Below are 20,721 nucleotides of genomic sequence, written 5' to 3' on the forward strand. Positions count from 1 at the left end.
TATCTATCTATCTTTTCTTACTTTTTAAAACTGTTTAAACTAAATAAACTATTACCGTCAGGCTTTCACAAGCCAGCCTCAAAGTTTGTTCTCAAACTTTAAGAATCTAGTTTTAACTGCGCTGCTGCTCATTTGCTTGGTCAGTGCAACAAACATTAAAAACAATGAGTTACATAGTACTTTACAAATATGCTGTAAAACCTGATTCATACCGTGAAACCACTCATATTTTAGGCTGTTTTTCTCTTTTTCAGCTGAAAAATAAAAATGCCACTTTCAGATAATTAAAAAAATTCTGTGTATCCCTTAAATTAAAGTCTGCATAAAACTGTCACTACTTTAGCAACCTTAAAAGAGACATCAATGTTCATTTACTTTCTGATATATTAAAATAATTGCAATTATGAGAAAGTTCCGTGAACTGAAAACTGACAAGAGTGGAGTGTTAACTGTTACAAAATGCAAGTGGTCTCTGTCTTCAGGGCACATAATAAGAACCGGTTAGATGAGGAAACAGGCCAGAGATATCTTACTTAACAAACCATATATACAATAAAACCCAAACATTACATAAGCAAGAATGGATCATTGACTTTAAATCCTACCTATAGTCTATGATGATGTCACTTTTAATGTATAGTGAAGCAACTACTTGATACAATATGAGACACAATAGCATAACAACCAAGCAAACAAAGCTTAGACCAGCTGCATTCTTAACTCAATCCTTCTTATCTAAAAGTCTATTATATAACATCAGTGCTTACTACTCAGGGGCCTGAAAGTATTATCCCTCTAAATCATTATCATCAGCCTCGTGCTGCTATACGTGCCATGCAGATCCAGCTGCAAGTCTGACTAAAGGCTGGCAGAAGCTTCAAAATGAGCATCATTGGGAATGACATGTGTTGCACTATGAGAGTGATGTCATCAAGCTATTTGAGAGGAAGATTAACTTCCATTGGTATTAGCTTGTGCACATGTTGGTAATACAGTTTTTCTCCATTGGTTTGGCTTATTTCTTGAAACAGAAATTACATTCTCAAAATTTTAAGATCATTTGCCAAAACAGTGTTACAGTTTAGCACAACACTATAGCTCACTTGCAAATGCTCATATCTCTCCAAAAACTGTTCACTCATGCATCAAAACTCAATTCCTTTCCCATATAAAAATCAGTGCCACAAAAAAGCCAAATATTCTTCTCAACTGCTTTGGCTCACTTCTTGAAACAGATCGGACATTCTCGACACTCTTGGTGCTTTTGCCAAAATAATGTGGATGGTTCGGCACAACACCATGGTTCACCTGCAACAGCTCATACCTTTCCCAAAACAATTCACTCATGTGTCAAAACTAAATTTCCTTCTCATTTATAGTCAGTGCCCTCAAAATGCTTCGTCCTTTTGGCATTGTGTAAGCACTGTAAGTCAAAATGTTTAGATGTTTGTCACTATCGCAGAGGACCACTAAAATATCCATCATGTCCACCCTACAGTCTTAGCCCAGTCCTTCAGTGACAATGGTTACTGTACTGTTTTTGTCTAGCAAACAGAATACAATTGTGTATAAAACTGAAAAAAAGAAATAGGATTTTAGGATACGAGTAGCCTCCAAGGTTTAACGTCACACATTGCACTCATACTGCCAAGAAAATGGTAACTTCTTTTTTTAATTTTAATAATTAACCATGCACAAAGTAACTTTCATAATTCAAAGCAAAAGAAACAGTTTACAGCATAATAAACTATAATATAAAAACACAAACAAAAAACTAGAGTGCTATAAATAAAGCTGGAGTTTCATGACAGTTCTTCACTGTCTGCCGTCCTCACCCTTCTGACCATCCGCCTGCTGTAGTCTGTGTGGCCACAGATTCTTGTCCATATCACAGCGTATTCTCCCTTGCAATGCAACGAGGGAAGAAACGCCATGAATGTCACAACCATCCCCCCTACAATGATCAAATGTTCCCAGGATTCACAGACTGTACAGTATTCATGGTATTATGGTCTTGACTAATTTTGACAATTAAACAGACTATTGTGCATGTAATGACTTATAAAATGAAATGACGCGGACACATTTTGGAGAGAACAACCATTAGACTGAGAAATAACAATCAGTTTAGATCAACAAGATCTATTCACTTGGAAATTGGGCTAAATCTGTACTTAATCGTTTGCAAAGATGTACGTAGACATTTGCAATTTGATGAAAAGAATGAGAAATTCAATTCTGTTGTGAACAATTGCCAAGTGGTTTGGAGGTTTGTCCATATTGTTTTGAGAATGTAATTTCTGTTTTAAGAAATAAGCCAAACCAATAAAAGAAAACTGTAATAACCACTCATAATTATTTAATCATAAAAATGTTAATAATTGCAATGATAATTTGCACAATAATATGACAAACTTCAGCCTCATACAAATTCAGTTTAATTCCTCTTTATTTCTATAAACTTATAGGTTATAAAGCAGGGTGTCACGACCAACATGACAAAGCATCTGCGGTTGGCTCATATACTTCGCAAACATTGGATTAAAAGAATGGCGTGTTAGGTTCATTGTGCATCTTGGGTGCAACCAACATGAGTCGTGCATTTTAGTTTAACCTTTTGAGCGTGCTGAGCAGTTTGAGGTGAAACTAAACAACTCATTCTTTTTGCCTCCTCATTCATAAACAGCAGGATGTTTTCTCATGGAGCAAGTCTTATTTTTCTTATTTCAGCTAGAATAAAAGCAGTTTTTTATTTTTTTAAAGACATTTAGAGGTCAAAATTACTAGCCCCTTCAAGCTATATATTTTCTGACTGTCTACAGAACAAACCATCACTATACAATAACTTGCCTAATTACCCTAACCTGCCTAGTTAACCTAATTAACCTAGTTAAGCCTTTAAATGTCACTTTTAGCTGGGGGGAGGGGCAGGGAGGCTAATAAGTCTGACTTCAACTTAATATATAAAGTAGAATGTTCTTTTAACAGTCCCGATATGTTCAATCTTTTCTTTTGCAAAATTCCTAACTTTTCTTCTATAACTTAGACATTTTTTAAATCTGTTTCATTCTTTTAAAACCAAAAACCATGCAGTGCCTGTAAATTGTCGTTTTTCCATAAGATACACCTTTGAGAATGTTATCTTTTAATGTGTATAGTCTTTCATTTGATTTTTATAATAATATTATAATAGTATTTCAAGACACATTCACAGATGCAAATCTATCCTCGAAAACATGGCATAAGAGTGATGCATGTGTTGGATTATGATTTTTTTTTTTTCGTGCGTCATCAATTCCTAATGCTTTGGATAAAGTTTTTAATAAAAAGGCATTCATTTATATAGTATTAATAAGTATTTGTTAAATGAATTTAGTTTTTAAAAAATTAAAAATAAAACATACATACATATTAAAAATGTAAAAAAAAAACTGGTCTAACTGATAATAGTTATCTATTTCATTATAGATAGGATAGATATTTCATAAAGTGAGTTTAATTGATCCAAAACTTTTAATTACATTTTTATATTGTAAATAATAAAAGTTGCATCAGATTGATGACAACTAATCAGAATACCTGTATGATCGAGGCCAAAATTACTTTTTTTTTTTTACATTGAAACAATTGTTTTAAAAGTTTTTTTTATTTTTTATTGAGATATTCATTGCATTGCACAGTATTACAGCAAGCATTGAAACAATTGAATAAGTTGGCATGTAGATGCAATGTAATTTAAGCTCAACAAATGGACCATCAAAATAAAATGTGACCAAAAACAAACATAGTCTGGTTTAGTAATGTTAGTTATGCATAAAAAATGCAAAGCAAAAAGACTGTTTTGAACTGTTTCTTTACAAAGTGACATTGCAAACTAGTACCTGCCTGCCATTTAAAGCTATTTTCTACTGTGCGGAATGGTAAGGTTTGACACCGGTTTGTCACAGGTTTGGCTTGGCTCACTATGCCTCGATTTGCATTTCAACTGCAGATTAGTAAAGTGTTTAGGATTATGATATATGTTGCCTCAACTGCTTACTGAAAAACGTTTTCTTTCTGGGTCATTCCATCCAGCTCTCACTGGATCTGTTCCTCTTCTATTGACCACTATGATGCCACGGGTGCCTTTTTCTTGTGGTGGTATAAAAACAGTTTGGCCGTGTGAACCGACAATACAGCCGTAAATAATGCTCGTAGTAATGATTCACTCGAAACAAACATCAGCAGTGTGTTTGTGTATGGTAGGGCTGTGCGATTTGGGAAAATATCTGATTGCAAATTTTTTTTGGCAGATGTTGCAATTTCAATTTGATTTGTGATTTAATTTTGTAGTCAAGCTTCAGCTCAATAATTTGTATGGTGCATTCTAACTGCTGAAATGCATGCAGTGTTAGTTAAAAAAATGAACTAAAAAGATATTAGGTTAAACATTTATTCAACTTGTTTTTAAATATTCAGAAATCAAACACTAATTTTTCTCTAGAACAAACAGTAAACACAAATAAAATGACCGTACCTTTCTTTAAACATGTTAACCTCAAATTAGGGAGATAGTGTAGCTTATTATAAAACCAAAAAAATAACAATTATAAAATACAGAACACTCAGCAAAATAACATGTCTGAAACAACTCTGAAATTGTAATTTGCTGTTGCTTGCAACTGGATAGAGTCACTGACAATACTTTCAATTGACTGGAGCAAGACACTCCTCATGCCTGTGGTGCTTTTTTAGGTGCAGGTTGTTAATTGTATTTCCTCGCGCATTGGCAACAATTCTTACAAATGACCAGTTTTTGTTCAGTGTCTGACTTCAACACCAAAATATTCCCATGTTACCGATGCCCTTTTTTCTTTGATAGCTATTAATTTATCTATTAATGCTTCTGAAGCTGCAAATGCCACCACGCCACTCCTAAGTTTTTTCTCACTTGTGTGTTTTTCATTGTGGGCGTTTTGAATAGTTTATATGCGCAATTCTGATTGTGTAGAACGAAAGTGTGCTCACTTAATTGGCTAGTAAGACGATCACACACAGACAGCAGTCACATTTTTGTTGCAAGCGGAGGAGATTAAATGATACATATATTTTTTATATCACATCCTCTTGCGATTAGCTTGTTGCAGCGTTTCAAACACACTTGTTCAGTCGTGACATATCGGTGACATATGCAATATTGTTTCCACTACTCATTTGAATTAAGAAAATATTTATGGCTACTTTAGTCATATCACACATTAAAGTGAATTTTATATAAAATCATGGTATACACAACAGTCTCTGGAGTTGCTGCATCACAAATACCATAATGTTAACAATTTCTAAAAAAAAAAAAACTGAAACCTTTTGCTTGAAGCCTGGTACTAAAAAAGTACCAGATATTAGGTATAGAATGCACTGAAAGTCCCCAAAGATGAGCCCAAACTGAACTGCACCACACCATGAGATAGAAAGGGTCACAAAAAGCAAAACAGCAAAACTGTGGTGTTGTCTTTGAAGTCATACAAACATGTTGCTCTTTAGGTTTAGCTTCAAGTTCTGATGATTGTATTGAGGCTTTAAAATTCACAAAGTTGTGTTATTTTGAAAAGATAAATACAATGGTATAGATCAAGAATCATATAGTTTTTGTAAAGAATATCTGCATTTTTCTCTTGCAGTAAAGTAAAAGCCACTGGAAAACATTACTGGGATTTTGTCGACTGAATCAGAATGTAGCAAAGCAACCTTCGCTGGCCTACAAAAACCCGGCAGCCCTGCAGCACTCAAAAACCAACACATAAGAGTTAAAATGTCAGCCTGCATTTACATGTAAGATGAGTGAACACAAAGGTTGTCTGCAGAAGAGAGGTTTGCCACATAACAGCATTCCCTCAAGTCTATTAATAACAGAAAATAAGCCAGCCTCAGAAAGCCAGAGTGTGGTTATTATGGAGGGGCTTTACTCAGTAATATTGGGAACTTGAACTTCCCCTGATTACCAAGCTCTGGTACCTACAAAAGGACCCATGAAGGGTTTGCTTGTATCCAGACATATTACATAAGATAATCAAAGTGCTCGCATTGATATAACAAACAAATATTAAAATGACTAGTATGTTGGCATCAAAGTTGTTAGAGTTAATGAAGTCAACATCTGAACATTATCAGATGATTTTCACAAGCAGCTACACTGGCACATCCCACCTAAAAACCAGGCTTGATTTGATGTCTTTGTTTTTGTGTTTTGCACCATGACAAACTGCCCTAAGCGGAATTATGTTTTTGTTCCATCTCAAAGCCAAGTGAGAAGTTGAACCCAATGACTGAAGGATGTTTCCATGGCAACCTATAGCCCAGCCACATGACAGAGAAAGGGTGATGGGCCATTCAGAGTATGAGATGCTTATCAGGTAAAATGTTAACAGTCTCTAGGAACTAGTTATGAACTAGCTAATTAGTGGAGCTTATCAGATTTCTCCCAAGACACGCCCCTTATCATACGTCATCACTTTATGTGGTCAAGAAGATGTTCAGATAAGCTTATGTCTGTCCTATCACAAGACCACTAATACTGGTGAATAAAGAGGTGGAGTAACTGCGTTTACACCAAAAGCAGCGAGAGTGTCACAGCCAAAAGTCATTCAGTTTCCATGTGAGACAGCGGTGATAACCAGCAAGAAGAGATGCAGCACGTCTTCACCGTTGTGGGCATCGATGAGAGCTGAAATCAAGTCAGCTTTATGGTAATGAGCTGTTGAGAAGAGTTCAGAGAACACAGTCCAGTGAACCAAGGGTTGGATTGTTGTGGCTGCCAGATTTCTAGTTATTTACAATGTTTTCTTGCAGGGACATACATTAATAAAAAGTTACTGGTGAGTTACTGATGTACATTATTGTTATATATATTTTGTTCTATAAAAAAGCTGGAGTAAGTGAGATAAGATAAGTGGAGCAAAGCCACACCCCACACAACTCGATCTATTATAATTAAATGAATTTGCTAAAAACATTTTCATGCTAGAAAGCATGTTTTATGCGGGAATGTAACTGATTTGCAGATGTGCTGCAACGGTCCCTTTAAAAACTAGATCAATGTAGCGAATTTTGACGCTCTCGTTCTTGGAGCTGTGATGGCAGACATCGTTGTCAACAGGGTGGCCAGAACAAACTTTGATGCTCTCGACGCCTTAAGTGTGAAAGCACAGTAAGACATCTATGTTTTCTGTGATTGTTAAAAATCCAATTGTATTTTCAAAAACTTTGCATAGCCTTTCTAAGATGTGTGTTACGCCAGTAGATCAAATTGTTTGTGTTTTTATGTCAGGAAACGCATATTGTTTCCTCCTATTCTTGGGAGATTCTCTACGCCTGTCATTTTCATTAGGTCCGCTTGGGTCCAGACAGCTGATTGGTCAGGAGAGGTGCGACAATATAAATAGGAGGTCAGGAAAAGCGGAGGGCAGCGAACATTTCTGTGATCTTGATTTTGTTTATTGTTGTTGACGCAATTTTTATTATTTTGCTTAACCTCCATTTGGGTAAAATTCATTTGCACCTTTTTGCCCATTTTTGAGCCTTTTGTGCTTTTTGTGCATTTTTATACAAAAAAAATTTTACCATTGCTTTTGTTGATCAATTTGGTGGCCCAGCATTCCAACATCAACATCAGTTATGGTGGATAAGGAAGATGTCATACGACTTCCATCTTGCAAACACGCAGGTAAATTTATGTATGTTAGAGACACCAGGGGTCCATTCTTCATACGTGGAGTACTCAATTAGCTGGAATTGGTTATTGACGATTTAAATAAACTCAGAATCGTTACATTCTTCAAAATGGGTCTTTTCAAGCAAACACTTAAGGTATGTATCGAATGCTGATATTTTCTTACAGTGGTAGATAAACTTGGGAAAATAGTAAGAGTTAAAAAAATACAAATAAAAAAAATATATAATATATATTTAAGTTTAAAAGTTTCAAATATATAAATAAAACTTAAGCAATTTTCACTCTGAAATGAAGTACAAAACTCCTCCAAAGGTTTTGGAGAGAACATTAATTTATATGTACTTTAGATACAAACGTGTAATATTTTAAGGTATCAGCTTTATTACAATCTGTGTATGATAATAGACATGCACAATTTTCGATTTATGCAGTCATGCACATGTTTTGACAGCTAATATAATGGCGTTTTGGGTGCAGTAGTGCTGTCGCCTCAGAGCAAGAAGGTCGCTGGTTTGAGCCTCGGCTGGGTCAGCTGGCGTTTCTGTGTGGAGTTTGCATGTTCTCCCCGTGTTTACGTGGGTTTCCTCCAAGTGTTCTGGTTTCCCCCACAAGTTCGAAGACATGCGCTATAGGTGAATTGGGCAAGCTAAAATGTCCATGGTGTATGTGTGTGAATGAGAGGGTATGAGTTGTAAGAATGTGCAAGAGATTTTGAAATAAAGATAAAAATTTTGCCTGTTCTTCACGGTTTTAAACAGATTGTTCTGTGCCTTATTGTCAACATGCTGCCGTTGTTAATATATAATTTTTATGGAAAGAAATGGTACCATTTGTCCACTTAAGCAGTCTAAGTGTGTCTTCAATATACATGAAATGTTTTTAAAAAGCATTTACTGCTGATAAGACACCAAATTTACCACAGTTTGAGTGTTGCTTATGAAATTGTTTTATATTTAAATGAGAAATATATTACAATCTGAACTTTTTAATGACAGAATTTTCAATTTTGGGTGACATTTTCCTTTACGCATAAAAATAACTTAACATGCGGTGAAAGAGCAAGCATAAGGTCAGGTGCAATAAAGGCAGCCAATCACAGCAACGAAAAACAGGTATGAAGCCCACTGACACTGTTCACAGAGAATGAAAATGAGGATTGATTTTCACTTATGCAGACAATTTACCACAACCTGTTCTCTGGAAATATGAGGATAGAATGACTGCTTAAATTCATCTATAATGCGCACCTTAAGTCTTTGCGATGCAACTTTTAAACAAAGCACTGCATTTTTAAAGTGTTGTGTTGTATAAAGTTATTCTCGCTTTTAAAAAGAATTTGTGATTTTTCAGAGAAAGCTGCAGGAGGCGTGGAGGAAGACAATCACAACAGCAAGGAAGGAAATAGACAGGAGATGGAAAAACAAGAATAGAGAAGAGAGAAAAAAGGCCAGCAGGGAGAGAGGAGAAGAACCTCAGGCTGTGGGTCTGAAAGTATGCCAAAGCAGCGCCATGTCCTGCCCATAACTGCAGGCTGTGTGTTTCTCACACTGTTTTAACTTTATTCACTCTAAACAGAGCCATTTTAAATTGCCTGTCTTCTGTAAAAACACATTCTATGGAAAAAAAAATAAGTCATTGTATTACAAACAACTAGATTTTACGAGAAGTTATAGTTTTGGATTATTAGCTTTTCCAGCACTCCAAAAAGTTAAAGAACCACCCTGCTCTGGGGTGTAAATAGATCAATTTACAATCGAATGAGATTGCATTTACTAGTCAAAACGTAAAATGTACATTACACCAAAATGTAAAACAGTTAGTTAACACAAAATTGTCTTAGTTAGTTACCAATATATTTGGGCTGCACAATATATCGTGTCAGCATCAACATGACAATAGATCACAATAGTCACACCGCAATGTTAACTCTATTATTATGTCAATGTTGAACATTATAATCTTTCATTTGCATGTGATTAGAAGCCCATGACTATGAGGATTTAAAAAGCAGTCAGGCATAAGAAATTGTAACATTAGTAACGCTAATAAAGAAATACTGTTGGACTTTAAAAAAATAAAACACTGTTTGTTTTAACTAACTTTTTCTTTGTTGTATTTATCTATGCTTTTACTTTGATTATTAGATTCTATGCACACACACACACACACACACACACACACCAATTATACATTCTTTCCAAATGGATATACAAGTCATCTAGTGAAATTGTATTTGAATTGCAATATACATTAGTGACTAACAAATATCGTAATGTTAGATTTTCCCAAAATCATGCAACCCTATTACTGCTGACTTGCATTAAAGAAAAATTTAACCTTTTAATATTTAGCTTACAACAACACAGGTATAGATTTCAAAATCTTCCTTTTTTACGAATCAAAAACACTAAAAAGCTGAAAACCACCAGTCACTGAGAGGCCTCCGTGGTCAGACAACCTAGCAGAAAAATAAACCCACTTTGCTCATCTTCCTACAACGGCATATCTGATCATTCAAATACAAAAACACATGACATGCTGTTCAAATACAGCAAATCTGATTGGGAAATTCATTGGAAATTTAACCTATCTGTCTTGTATGAGCAAGTGATGCGAGTTTTCCATGTAAACATTATCAGTAAAATGTCATTAAACACAGGAACTGTTTTTAAGTTAAGCTATTTGCTTTCCAAAGGGCAATAAAAAGTAACTGAATATTCAAACTATTTTTGTAATTATGCATCCAAACAAGAGCTCCATTCTGGTTCCCAGAACCTGAAACCCTAAATGCGGAAAGATGACAGCCGAAGTGCAACATTAGGCATGGGTTCTCTATTATTTGGCCTCTTCTACTGTGTCACAGTGCATGGATAATATTTATCTCAAGGTACATTTATGCAACAACAACACTGTCTAAGTATAACAGCATTTTTTAAAACGATCCCCATTCCCATGGATTCACCAATGAAGACCACTAATAATGCGGCATTGTTTGCTGTTTGTAGTGTACACTGAGACAACAACGTGTTCATTTTCAAAACCTGTTTCCAGAAGCTTTGCATTCTCAGGGTCCTAAAACACATTTACGGTGTAAATTAACAAATAAAACTCCCCACGATTATCTACATTAAAGGCTGTCCTTACTTCTTAATGCACGGTAATGTTTTAATTCCATTAATAGTACTGCATTTGTAAACTTTAAATGTATTTTGAGCAGATTTTCTTTTGACATTGTCAATACCTTTTTCACACTGCAATTCCACTTTTTGCAATTCCTGTTTCTTGCTGAATATGTTGTGCATAAAAACAGAAAATGAACCATGTTTACATGTGGCTTTACATTACTTATATGAACTAACGGCTTACTCTTCTTTGAAAATTGTGCGAACGTAAAGGCCATCAGCAAAATTGTGAAAGTAGCCGGAAATCATGAGCTGCGTTTCCACTATCCCGCCTAAAGCGAGTGAGCCAGGGCAAGCCAAGGCCAGTTGCGTTTCCTCTGTCACTTTCAGGGCCTAATCGGGCCAAATCGGGGCTTTCTTGGGGCCAGCGGCCAGCCTTTTTCAGCCGGCCGAATACCTTGGGCCAAAGAAGGCCAGCTGGGGCTTCGGGGCAGAGTGAAAGGAAAGGCGTAGTGCGGACACAGTTTTCCGATCGCACACGAGTACATGCGCCAAACAAATCAATAAATAAGGGAAAAAAAACAACATCTAGCCTTATAGGCTGTGGTCTTTTTGCCTATAATTGCCCTTATGTTTCCCTTTTGAATCTAAGGCTGTTGCATAAAATAATAAAGTTTTAATTTATAAGTGATTTTTCTTTGCTGCGTCCTCCTTGATGTTTCAATAACGCATAATAATCTTTAAACCATATTGAAGACACAGCCGGCAGTAAAAGTTGTCGAGAGTTTTTGTCAAGTTTAAAAGGTGTGTTTGTGCGCGTTTAGATGCCTGTATGTGTGTGTGACACAGAGCAAAAGTGCGCTCCCTTCACAGCTCTGTTTATGCCGCGAGCGGCTTTTTTTCTTTTCTTTATTTATTTTGGAGATAATACACAAATACAACAGAAAGACAGAAAACTTAACAAATGACGTGTCCACTTTTGTAGACTCAACACAATAGTGTCATATCTTAGTAAAATAGCCTAAGATATTGCAATAATTTAAAGAATTACAAATAGGCATATCGGATAATAAAAACAGAGTTAAATAAATAAACGAATATAAAACTAACAAAAGCTAGCTACAACAATTTAGGTATGTACAATACATAAATCAAACCGTTTTAAAGCCATAATAAACTAATTTTACAAAGGCCTATCTAAAAAAAAAATTTAAGATATTTTCTAAAAACAATAAACACCGGAGAAAGTGTGAAATATTATTTATAAAGTATTTTTATAGGATTTTATTAATTAAATCAAGCAAACAGCATTTTTTGGTTGAGTGAAAGCAGAAACTAGGTGACCTTTTTTTCTGTAGGCTAGGCTTTTTTCTTAAATACATAAAGAGCTTTATTAGTGGATAGGTGCTGAGCGCAACAAAATATAGGCTATATTTTATTACTTGCTCTTATGTGCTGAAATACTTAACACTTTACTATACTTAAGATTTAATATGCAACATTCTTAAATAAAGAAGAATCACCTATCAAGTGTCATATAGCCTAGGGAAAAAATTATTTTAGGTCTCTCCATTTGGGCTGAATGTTTGACAGTGTCTATCTAAATGAGGATGTTATAAAATACATTTTCTACCGAGGTTTTAACAGAGAATTTCTGTGGTGTTATATTATGGATGGTGCGCTCCCTGTGCTTAAATGCGGCTATTCATTTTCAATAGGAGCCAGGGGCGAAATCCAACGCAGTGCATTTTAGAAGGTGTGAGCGTCAAGGACAGTTGAAATCACGTCCATTTTATGGTAACGATCTATGACGGGGTTTGGCAGAAACCTATCAAAATGTACCCGTCCACCACTTGAGTGGATTCAAGAGAATACAGTCCAATAAACTTTGGTTCCGAACACGAGTTCAAAAGCAAATCCAAGCACAGAAGTTGATAATTGCTATGCTTTGTTATGTAGGATGTGCACAAATTAATGTTAACGTGAAGACCAAGGCTATTAAACGTCTTCTGTAAACAGCATGATCAAATTAGACTAGAACTTAAACATTACCACAAATCCGCACTCCACAAATGGCTTTTAATTGATTCATTTCTTTATACAATATATCAACGTATTAGATCATCAGAATGGGAATGGCAGAGTGGTGACGTGAAAACACAGCATTATTTGGCGGATATGTGAACATACAGTGTGTCTGAAAGCTGCTTAATTGTCATCAAAACAAAAAGAGTTTTCCTGGTAATTAAAGGAATATTTGCTCAATAATACTACTTTGCCATCAATTAATGCCATCAAAACTGAGAAATGTTGGTCAGAAACATACATTTACCCACAGATTGGCATGCAAGCAGCAGTACTCTAAGACACCATGCTAGTTTTTTAGCTCAACTGTCAGAAATGCAAAGCAGAGGATTGTGAGATACCAAAGGCAGTAAAGGACACACACTGTAAAAGAAATGCTTGTTTCCACACACTCTCAGAAATAAAGGTAAAAGAGCTGTCACTGGGGTAGTACCTTTTCAAAAGGTACATATTGGTACCTCAAAGCTACATTTTAAGTGCATTTGGGTACTGTTATGTACCTTTGAGGTACCACTAAAGACTCTTTAGGTACAAATATGTACCTTTTGAAAAGGTACTGCCCTAGTGACAGCTCTTGTACCTTTATTTTTGAGACTGCACAATATACATGTTGGGACAACATGAAGGAATCAGGTTAAACCATTAGTTTTTACAAATTTAAGTTGACTGAACATAAAACATTTAAGTTGTGCCCCAAAATACTCAAGAATTATGTTGTTTTTGCTTATTGTAAATAAGTAGTTTAAACAAGCAGCAAACATAAGTTGTCTGAGAGTATGCTGCCTTCAAAACTAAATCAAAGAGGTAACACTAACTTGTATTTGGAAATGTCTTTATGCTAGAGCTGCACAATATATTGTTTCGGCATTGATATCACAAATGTGCACATACACAGTCACATTGCAAAGATATGCAATGTCCAGTCTTGAATTATAGTTGACAAGAATCAGAGTTTTTTTATATGAAATTTATATGATTTATGCAAAAAAAATTTTTTTGAATTTGTCTTGTTTCCAGTTCAAATATCTACACTTCAAAGCGAAAATAAGATTATTTCCCTTACCCTATAGGCAGATAATTACACATGCATTTACACTTATTTCTTTTAACGGTGAAAACTAAACAATATTTTTACTTGGTCTAAGAATTGTTTTGATATGTGATATATTCAAAATGCTTTTCTTAATTTGTTTCATCTCATTTCTACTCCAAATATCAAAACAAAACAATTCAAAACAATTTCTTATGATTAATCAATTTCTGTAGCCAAGTACAGTTCGACTCAACAGAAAAACGTCAAATAGCGCTATCCAAACCTTCTGAAACTGTATTGATTTCACAATATTTAATCGCAGAAAAATAAAATATCGCAATATCAGATGTTTCCAATATCGTGCAGCACTACTTGATGCCTTCTTACCACTCAATGAAAAGCTTTTGAATGCAGCCAAGCTAATAGTAGGCTGAAGTTTGAAAAGAAAGTAATGCATGCCAAATAAAAAAAAAAAAAAAAAAAACACACACAAGGTATTTATGAGCTGTGAGTTTTTGCACCCCTGGCGCAATTCTTATGCAACTCACTGGTTTCCTTTTTTTATTATTATTTCATACTTGCTTTATTTAAACTGGGAAACGTCCCATCAATATCTTAATGTTACTGTTGCTGTAATCATAAGCGATGAGCTCAAATTTCTAGGACATCAGTTGCTGTGATAATAAAACTAGCTTTCTAATCAGCTGTTATGAAAATTGCAGTCCGATGGCACATCAGGCCGTTATTAAAATCATCAATCTGACAGGGCGGCCGACAGGCACAGGGTGTAATTGTGTTCTTGTGTCTCACTCCAGGTACTGAGACCTGCGTCAGCACCCCTGTGTGCTTAGTCAACACATGACCAACCCTAATCCACCACCTGTCTACGGTGCATGCCACATCAGCCTGGCAAGGATAGCAAGTGCAGAAAAGCTAAGTTTATCAAAGATACACACAAACTCGAATATTCTCAAAATATCACACACTGAAGTAAGAGTTAGGTTCTGCGGTCTGGGCAAATTTAGGCCTTAGCAGTCTAGCTAACTAAACAGTAGCCTATTACTTTTAACCCTTGTGCAAGACTGTAAAAAAGTAAAAAAAAATAGTTGGACAGACAAAAAAAATGTCAGAGAAGGTATCATATTTTAAGAATTCTTTAACAATTTTACTGACTTATATTTTAATACCTGCATCAGTCCTGATAATAGCTACAACAACAACAACAACAAATTCACGTACAGTTGAAGTCAGAATTATTAGCCCCCTTTTAATTTTTTTTTTAAAATATTTCGCAAATTATGTTTAACAGAGCAAGGAAATTTTCACAGTATGTCTGATAATATTTTTTTCTACTGGGGAAATTCTTTTTTGTTTTTCTTCGGTTAGAATAAAAGCAGTTTTTAATATTTTAAAAACCATTGTGAGGTTAAAATTATTAGCCCCTTTAAAGCTTTTTTTTCTGATAGTCTACAGAACATACCAACGTTATACAATAACTTGCCTAATTACCCTAACCTGCCTAGGAAACCTAATTAATCTAGTCAAGTCTTTAAATGTCACTTTAAGCTGTATAGAAGTGTCTTGAAAAATATCTAGTCAATTATTATTTACTGTTATCATGGCAAAGATAAAATAAATCAGTTTTAGAAATGAGTTATTAAAACTATAAATCTTAAAAAATAAAATCTCTCAGTTAAACAGAAATTGGGGACAAAAATAAACATTACATACATACATTACATTACATTACAAAAAGAAAATGCCTCATTATATTATATACAGATTAATAAACCTGCATCAGTCCCAAAATAAAACAAATATTCACATAATTACATAATTTAAATATTTTCTGCCTGCTCAAAAGTTCAAAGGCAGAAAAGGGGAAAAAATATATACCATATTTGTTCCAAGAACAAACATAAAAAAACATGTCTTTATGAAAACATGAAAAAATGTGGCAAAACATCACAACTGATGTATAATAATATATATTACATAATAATTAAGTATATAATATACAAATTTAAGCTTTGCCAAAAAATAACAAAGCATTAAAAAGGCACTGGGAATAAATATTGCCATTTTAAAGGTTTTTTTGGGGACATATTTGTCCTGAAGTTCCTGAAGACTGTAAACATATAACACAGTGTGTGTGTGTGTGTGTGTGTGTGTGTGTGTGTGTGTGTGTGTGTGTGCGTGTTGTTTTGTTTTTTGTAACTAGTGTAAAATAAATTAACTCATGGTAACATACAACAATGTTGACAAAAATACACTTCTCAACCACAGATAATTCTGATGTAATAAAAGAGCGATAATGTTGCATATTGTTTAGTTAAAAGTAATCCAACGTTATGAAATAGTTACTGTTAATATTTCCCTACATGCTGAGCTTGACAGACAATAATTGTCCATAATTCATGACCATTATTTATGCATAGAATACATGCTGGCCACAAAATGAATCCATATCAGCTCATTACCATTATGGTCAGATTTAATCTTCAAAAAAATATAATAAATGCATACATCAATCACGGAATAATGTTAAATTATTGATTACAGCTTAACAATGCATGGTGGGCTTTCTGTTTTCTGAACATTGCGTTCCCTACATCCACACATATAGTGGACAGCTGGTGGTCCAGTACTGTTTCAACAGGCTGACAGCAAATTTCAAAAGGCGTAAGCATCAACCCCACAACAATAAATGAATAAAAACAGCACTAGGCTTATTTAATTTGATGTCTTCAGCCATAAAGCTTATAAACACACATCCCACCTCTAAAGCGATTGAACTAACGTTAGCATCTAGCATCGATGCTATCAAGAAAAAATATAGAGTTTTGAATGACGTCGTTGTCAAAGTATTAATGTTTTACAGCTTAGATACATTGTAACTGTGTTGTATTAAAATAATGATTTGACTTACCAGCACAGGAGAGCTAAAACGGAGCACAGGAACAACACGCGCAGCTTCTTCATTATCTTCCCGCGGGGACCAACATCCTCGCTTTTTTATCTATTCTCACCCTATACTGACGACAGAGACAAAGACTAGCTAATAATGCTAATTGTTCGCAACTGTATCAAGGTAAAGGGGGTGTGTTTCACGGTACAGAGCAGACACTTGGGTCAGTTTTCTACGTTTAAACCCCCCGTTGAGAAGCGCTGCCCGCCTGACTGCTTCCCGTCTGCGTTTGCTCCGTGCTGCTGTTGATCCAGCGCTCACAGCTCCTGCTGCCTCGCCCTCGACCAATAGAAATCGAGTTTTACGTTGACCCCGCCTACTCTTTGGGGTCTAGATGAGTTGGAAGTTTTGTCATCAGACGCGTCAGCTCGAATGATAAGAGGTTTGAAAGACTTCCAGATCATTCGCTTGGGGAAATAACTTAGCAACTTTGCTATATTTTAGCGTTAAAATGTTTAATGACTTTGGGGTTTAAAAATGTGACTGATATCTGAAAAAACCCTCAAAATGATAAGAGCAGTTTAATGTATTTTTAAGCATTTTAATTAGCAATAACTGCCTAGGCTAACTTCTTGTGAATCGTTATTAGCTTAGTTTGTAATAACTTTCATTTAAAATGAACTCAAAATGTTTAGTTAGTGGTTTGTGCGCCACCTATAGAAATTTCCGAAGCAACACTTTTGGCCATTAACCAGTGTTTTAAAGAAATAGTTCATCCCCAAAATTTAAACATTTGTCATCATGTATTCATTCATACGTTTTCTTTTCGGCTTAGTCTCTTTAATAACCAGGAGTCACCACAACGGAATGCACCACAAACTAATCCAGCATATGTTTTACACAGTGGATGCCCTCCCAACAAACACATATACGTTGTAGCGATGTCTGCACAACGTTGTATTTTTTTAAAGGCAACGTTGTCTCTTACGTGCTCGCTACATTGTCACAACGTAGAAATGTAAGACGTGAGAAGGCTGTAGCAACGTTGTCGTGCGACATTCAGCAACCGCGAGGCGGCGTTCTTACTACTTGTATTATTTTTTTTTTGTGGCAGTTTATCAATACTGCCTAGAATACAGGATAAGCAGCAATTCTTTTCCAGTATTGCTAAATATGAAATATTATTCATTTATTTTTCCTATTTAATTTAACAATTGCATGTGTAAACTTTAAAGTGTAAAAATGCCACACAAATGAATATAATCAAACTTTTTATTATATATTTCACAACATTTAATACATACAGTACACATACAGTATCTAATTATAAGCAAACAGTATAAAATAAAGTTTAGATTATATATATATATATATATATATATATATATATATATATATATATATATATATATATATATATATATATAATTAAACTAAAGGGTAAACAAACAAGAAAAGTAAACAAGAAATCATTAAAATGTAAATAAATATATAAATAAATATATAAATTAAAATTCAAACACTGGGCAGTGAAGCTCTGGACTGGAGAATACAGCAGACCGGGGAGCGCAGCTGAAGACAGTTGTAGTTGTTGGTATGGAGAAAGCAGTCAGAGGAAGAAACAAATTCAACGGATAATCCAGCTTCAGAGATCCACAGCAGACACAAGTCAAAATAGGCAGTGAACAAGAGAGAACAGATCAGAGCTTGACACAACAGCACTACACAGGAAATGACTATGACTAGCAAGTTATTGAAGTTTCAGACATTTATTGTAATTTCATTAAATATAAAATCTCCAGAGTAATTATGTAGCCTATACTTTATTTTATTGTTTTCATAATATATCATATACCAAAATTACATACAATTAAATAAATTTAGAGTTACAGGGAAAACAGGTTTAAGTTAACAGAAGTCAGAGTTAGTCTCCGAATACTTACTTAAATTATGAGAAGAGAAAGAACAGGCCCTGTAGTTATGGCGTTGCTCGCTGTAAATGGAATGTTAAACTTAGTGTCATTTTAATAACAGCTGTACAAAATTATAAAGTAATTTTTCATAAGCATGATCTATTTTCCACATTATGGACATGCTGTTTTAGGTAACATAACTACATTTAATAGTAAATAGAGTAGTATACTTCTTACCTCATCCAATTCTTCTTTCCATAGATCAGGAATTACAGCAACACTGATCTGAGGTGAATTCAACAGCTGAAAACATTCTGAAAGACAAGTTACATGAGTAATTTGAAAACAACAGTGAGTGGTTAAACAATAGAGTTTTATGCAACTTACGCATAATTAAAATCCAGAAATTATCAATAGAAGAGTACCTCCATGTAAAAATAGCCTGTTGAGTAAAGAAAAGAGTGGGTTTTAAATAAAACATCAAAAGACCAATCAAAATAGAAATTTAGACTAGCTTACCTTTTAATTACTATCTATATTAATTAGGCATATGAACATTAATTTATATACTTTAACTTATAGGGATAGCTCACCCAAAACTGACAATTCTGCCATTTTAGCCTCATCCTTTATTTGTTGCAAACTTATTTAGCTTTTTTTCTGCTAAACAATAAAGAAGATATGTTAAATAAAGCTGGAAAACTGTAACTATTTAATTCCATAGTGTTTTCCTACTATGAAAGTAAATGCTTACAGTCTTTAGTGTTCAACAGAATAAAGAAACTTAAAGGTTTGGAATCACTTATTATTTACAGGGCAAATAATTCGTGAGTACATATCATTTTTGAGTGAACTGTCCCTTTAACGGGACGCAATCTACACAGAGATGCTTTGTTTTTAAAAGTTATTTTGTGTGTTTTGTAAAAAGTGGGTCGGCTTGTGTGATGAAGTATCATACTAACTGATCACGACGGATATGGAAAAAACTGAACTTCAAAAACATTATTGTCCATTTGACTAAAGACAAGGCGTAGGTAAATAATCAGGAAATGTTTTATCGAGAGATTTAACATGTGATGTTGGAAAAGATTGTTGTCGAAATCGTAGGTTTGTTTGAATATTTACGATTTACGTATCTTATTTAGCAAGAAGAAATAAAGCAATACTCACGTCTCCTCGGTCGTTGATGAATGAGACGACGGCTTGTTGAAATTTAAACTGATTCAGCTGTGACCAGTAAATGTTGTACAGTAGTTGTCCACGCCACCTAAGCACAACCTAAAGTATGCGGCCCTCGTGATGTTTAAATGGCAACCTTATGACATCGTTGTGACAACGTTTAGCAACAACGTAGAATCCTCAACCTTTTTGCAAGGTTGGTACAACGTTGTAGGAAGGTCGCTACGTTGAGGCAACGTTGTGTGTTTGTTGGGCTTCAGCTGCAACCCAGTACTAGGAAACATCTATACACATTCATTCACACACATACATCACAGACAATTAAAATTAAGTTTATTCAATATACCTATACCATATGCCTTTGGACTGTGGGGGGAACCAGAGCACCAGGAGCAAACCTGCACAAACATGGGGAGAACATTCAAACTCCACACAAAAACGGCAACTGGCCCAGCCAAGACTCGAACCAGTGATCTTCTTACTGTGAGGCGACAGTGCTAGCCACTAAGCCATCATGTTGCCCTTGTCATCATTTACTCAACCTTTATCATTTGTTTCTTTCGTTTGTTATAAACAAAAGAAGGCGTTATGAACAAACCGTTGGCTTCCATATTTGTTTTTCCTACTATGGTTACCCTTTTCAAACATTCTTCAAAATAGTTTCTTTTGCATTTGACAGTAGAAAGAAACTTATAAAGATTTGGAGCCTCTTGATCGTGAGCAAATAGTGAGCAAACCATTATTATACAATAACTTGCCTAATTACCCTA

At 34.8% G+C, this 20,721-nt stretch overlaps 1 protein-coding gene and 2 long non-coding RNA genes across 23 annotated transcripts in view; all 3 read right to left on the reverse strand.

The window, feature by feature from the left end:
• LOC141379268 (uncharacterized) overlaps positions 1-10,735 on the reverse strand; it is a 19,933-nt gene extending 9,198 nt beyond the window's left edge. Inside the window, exon 1 of the long non-coding RNA XR_012395782.1 lies at positions 8,333-10,735. This is a non-coding gene — a long non-coding RNA (uncharacterized lncRNA). The remainder of the gene's footprint in view (positions 1-8,332) is intronic.
• The window catches only part of suco (SUN domain containing ossification factor), a 97,678-nt gene extending 80,526 nt beyond the window's left edge, over positions 1-17,152 (reverse strand). For all 20 annotated transcript variants that reach the window (XM_073933338.1, XM_073933335.1, XM_073933333.1 and 17 more), the window contains exon 1: positions 16,881-17,152. In XM_073933338.1, coding sequence (XP_073789439.1) covers positions 16,881-16,933 — 53 coding nt within the window. In that variant the 5' untranslated portion in view covers positions 16,934-17,152. The remainder of the gene's footprint in view (positions 1-16,880) is intronic.
• Positions 17,153-18,426: 1,274 nt separating this feature from the next.
• LOC101887022 (uncharacterized) lies at positions 18,427-20,024 on the reverse strand. Of its 2 annotated transcripts, XR_012395780.1 has the most exons (6): positions 19,943-20,024; positions 19,366-19,435; positions 19,198-19,214; positions 19,010-19,086; positions 18,803-18,852; positions 18,427-18,502 (listed from the first exon to the last, which is right to left on the reverse strand). It is a non-coding gene; the product is annotated as an uncharacterized lncRNA (long non-coding RNA). The 2 variants fall into 2 exon arrangements; XR_659148.4 differs by lacking the exon at positions 19,366-19,435.
• Positions 20,025-20,721: the final 697 nt, after the last annotated feature.

This window comes from Danio rerio, chromosome 20, assembly GCF_049306965.1.
Source record: "Danio rerio strain Tuebingen ecotype United States chromosome 20, GRCz12tu, whole genome shotgun sequence".
In the NCBI taxonomy this organism is placed as follows: Eukaryota; Metazoa; Chordata; class Actinopteri; order Cypriniformes; family Danionidae; genus Danio; species Danio rerio.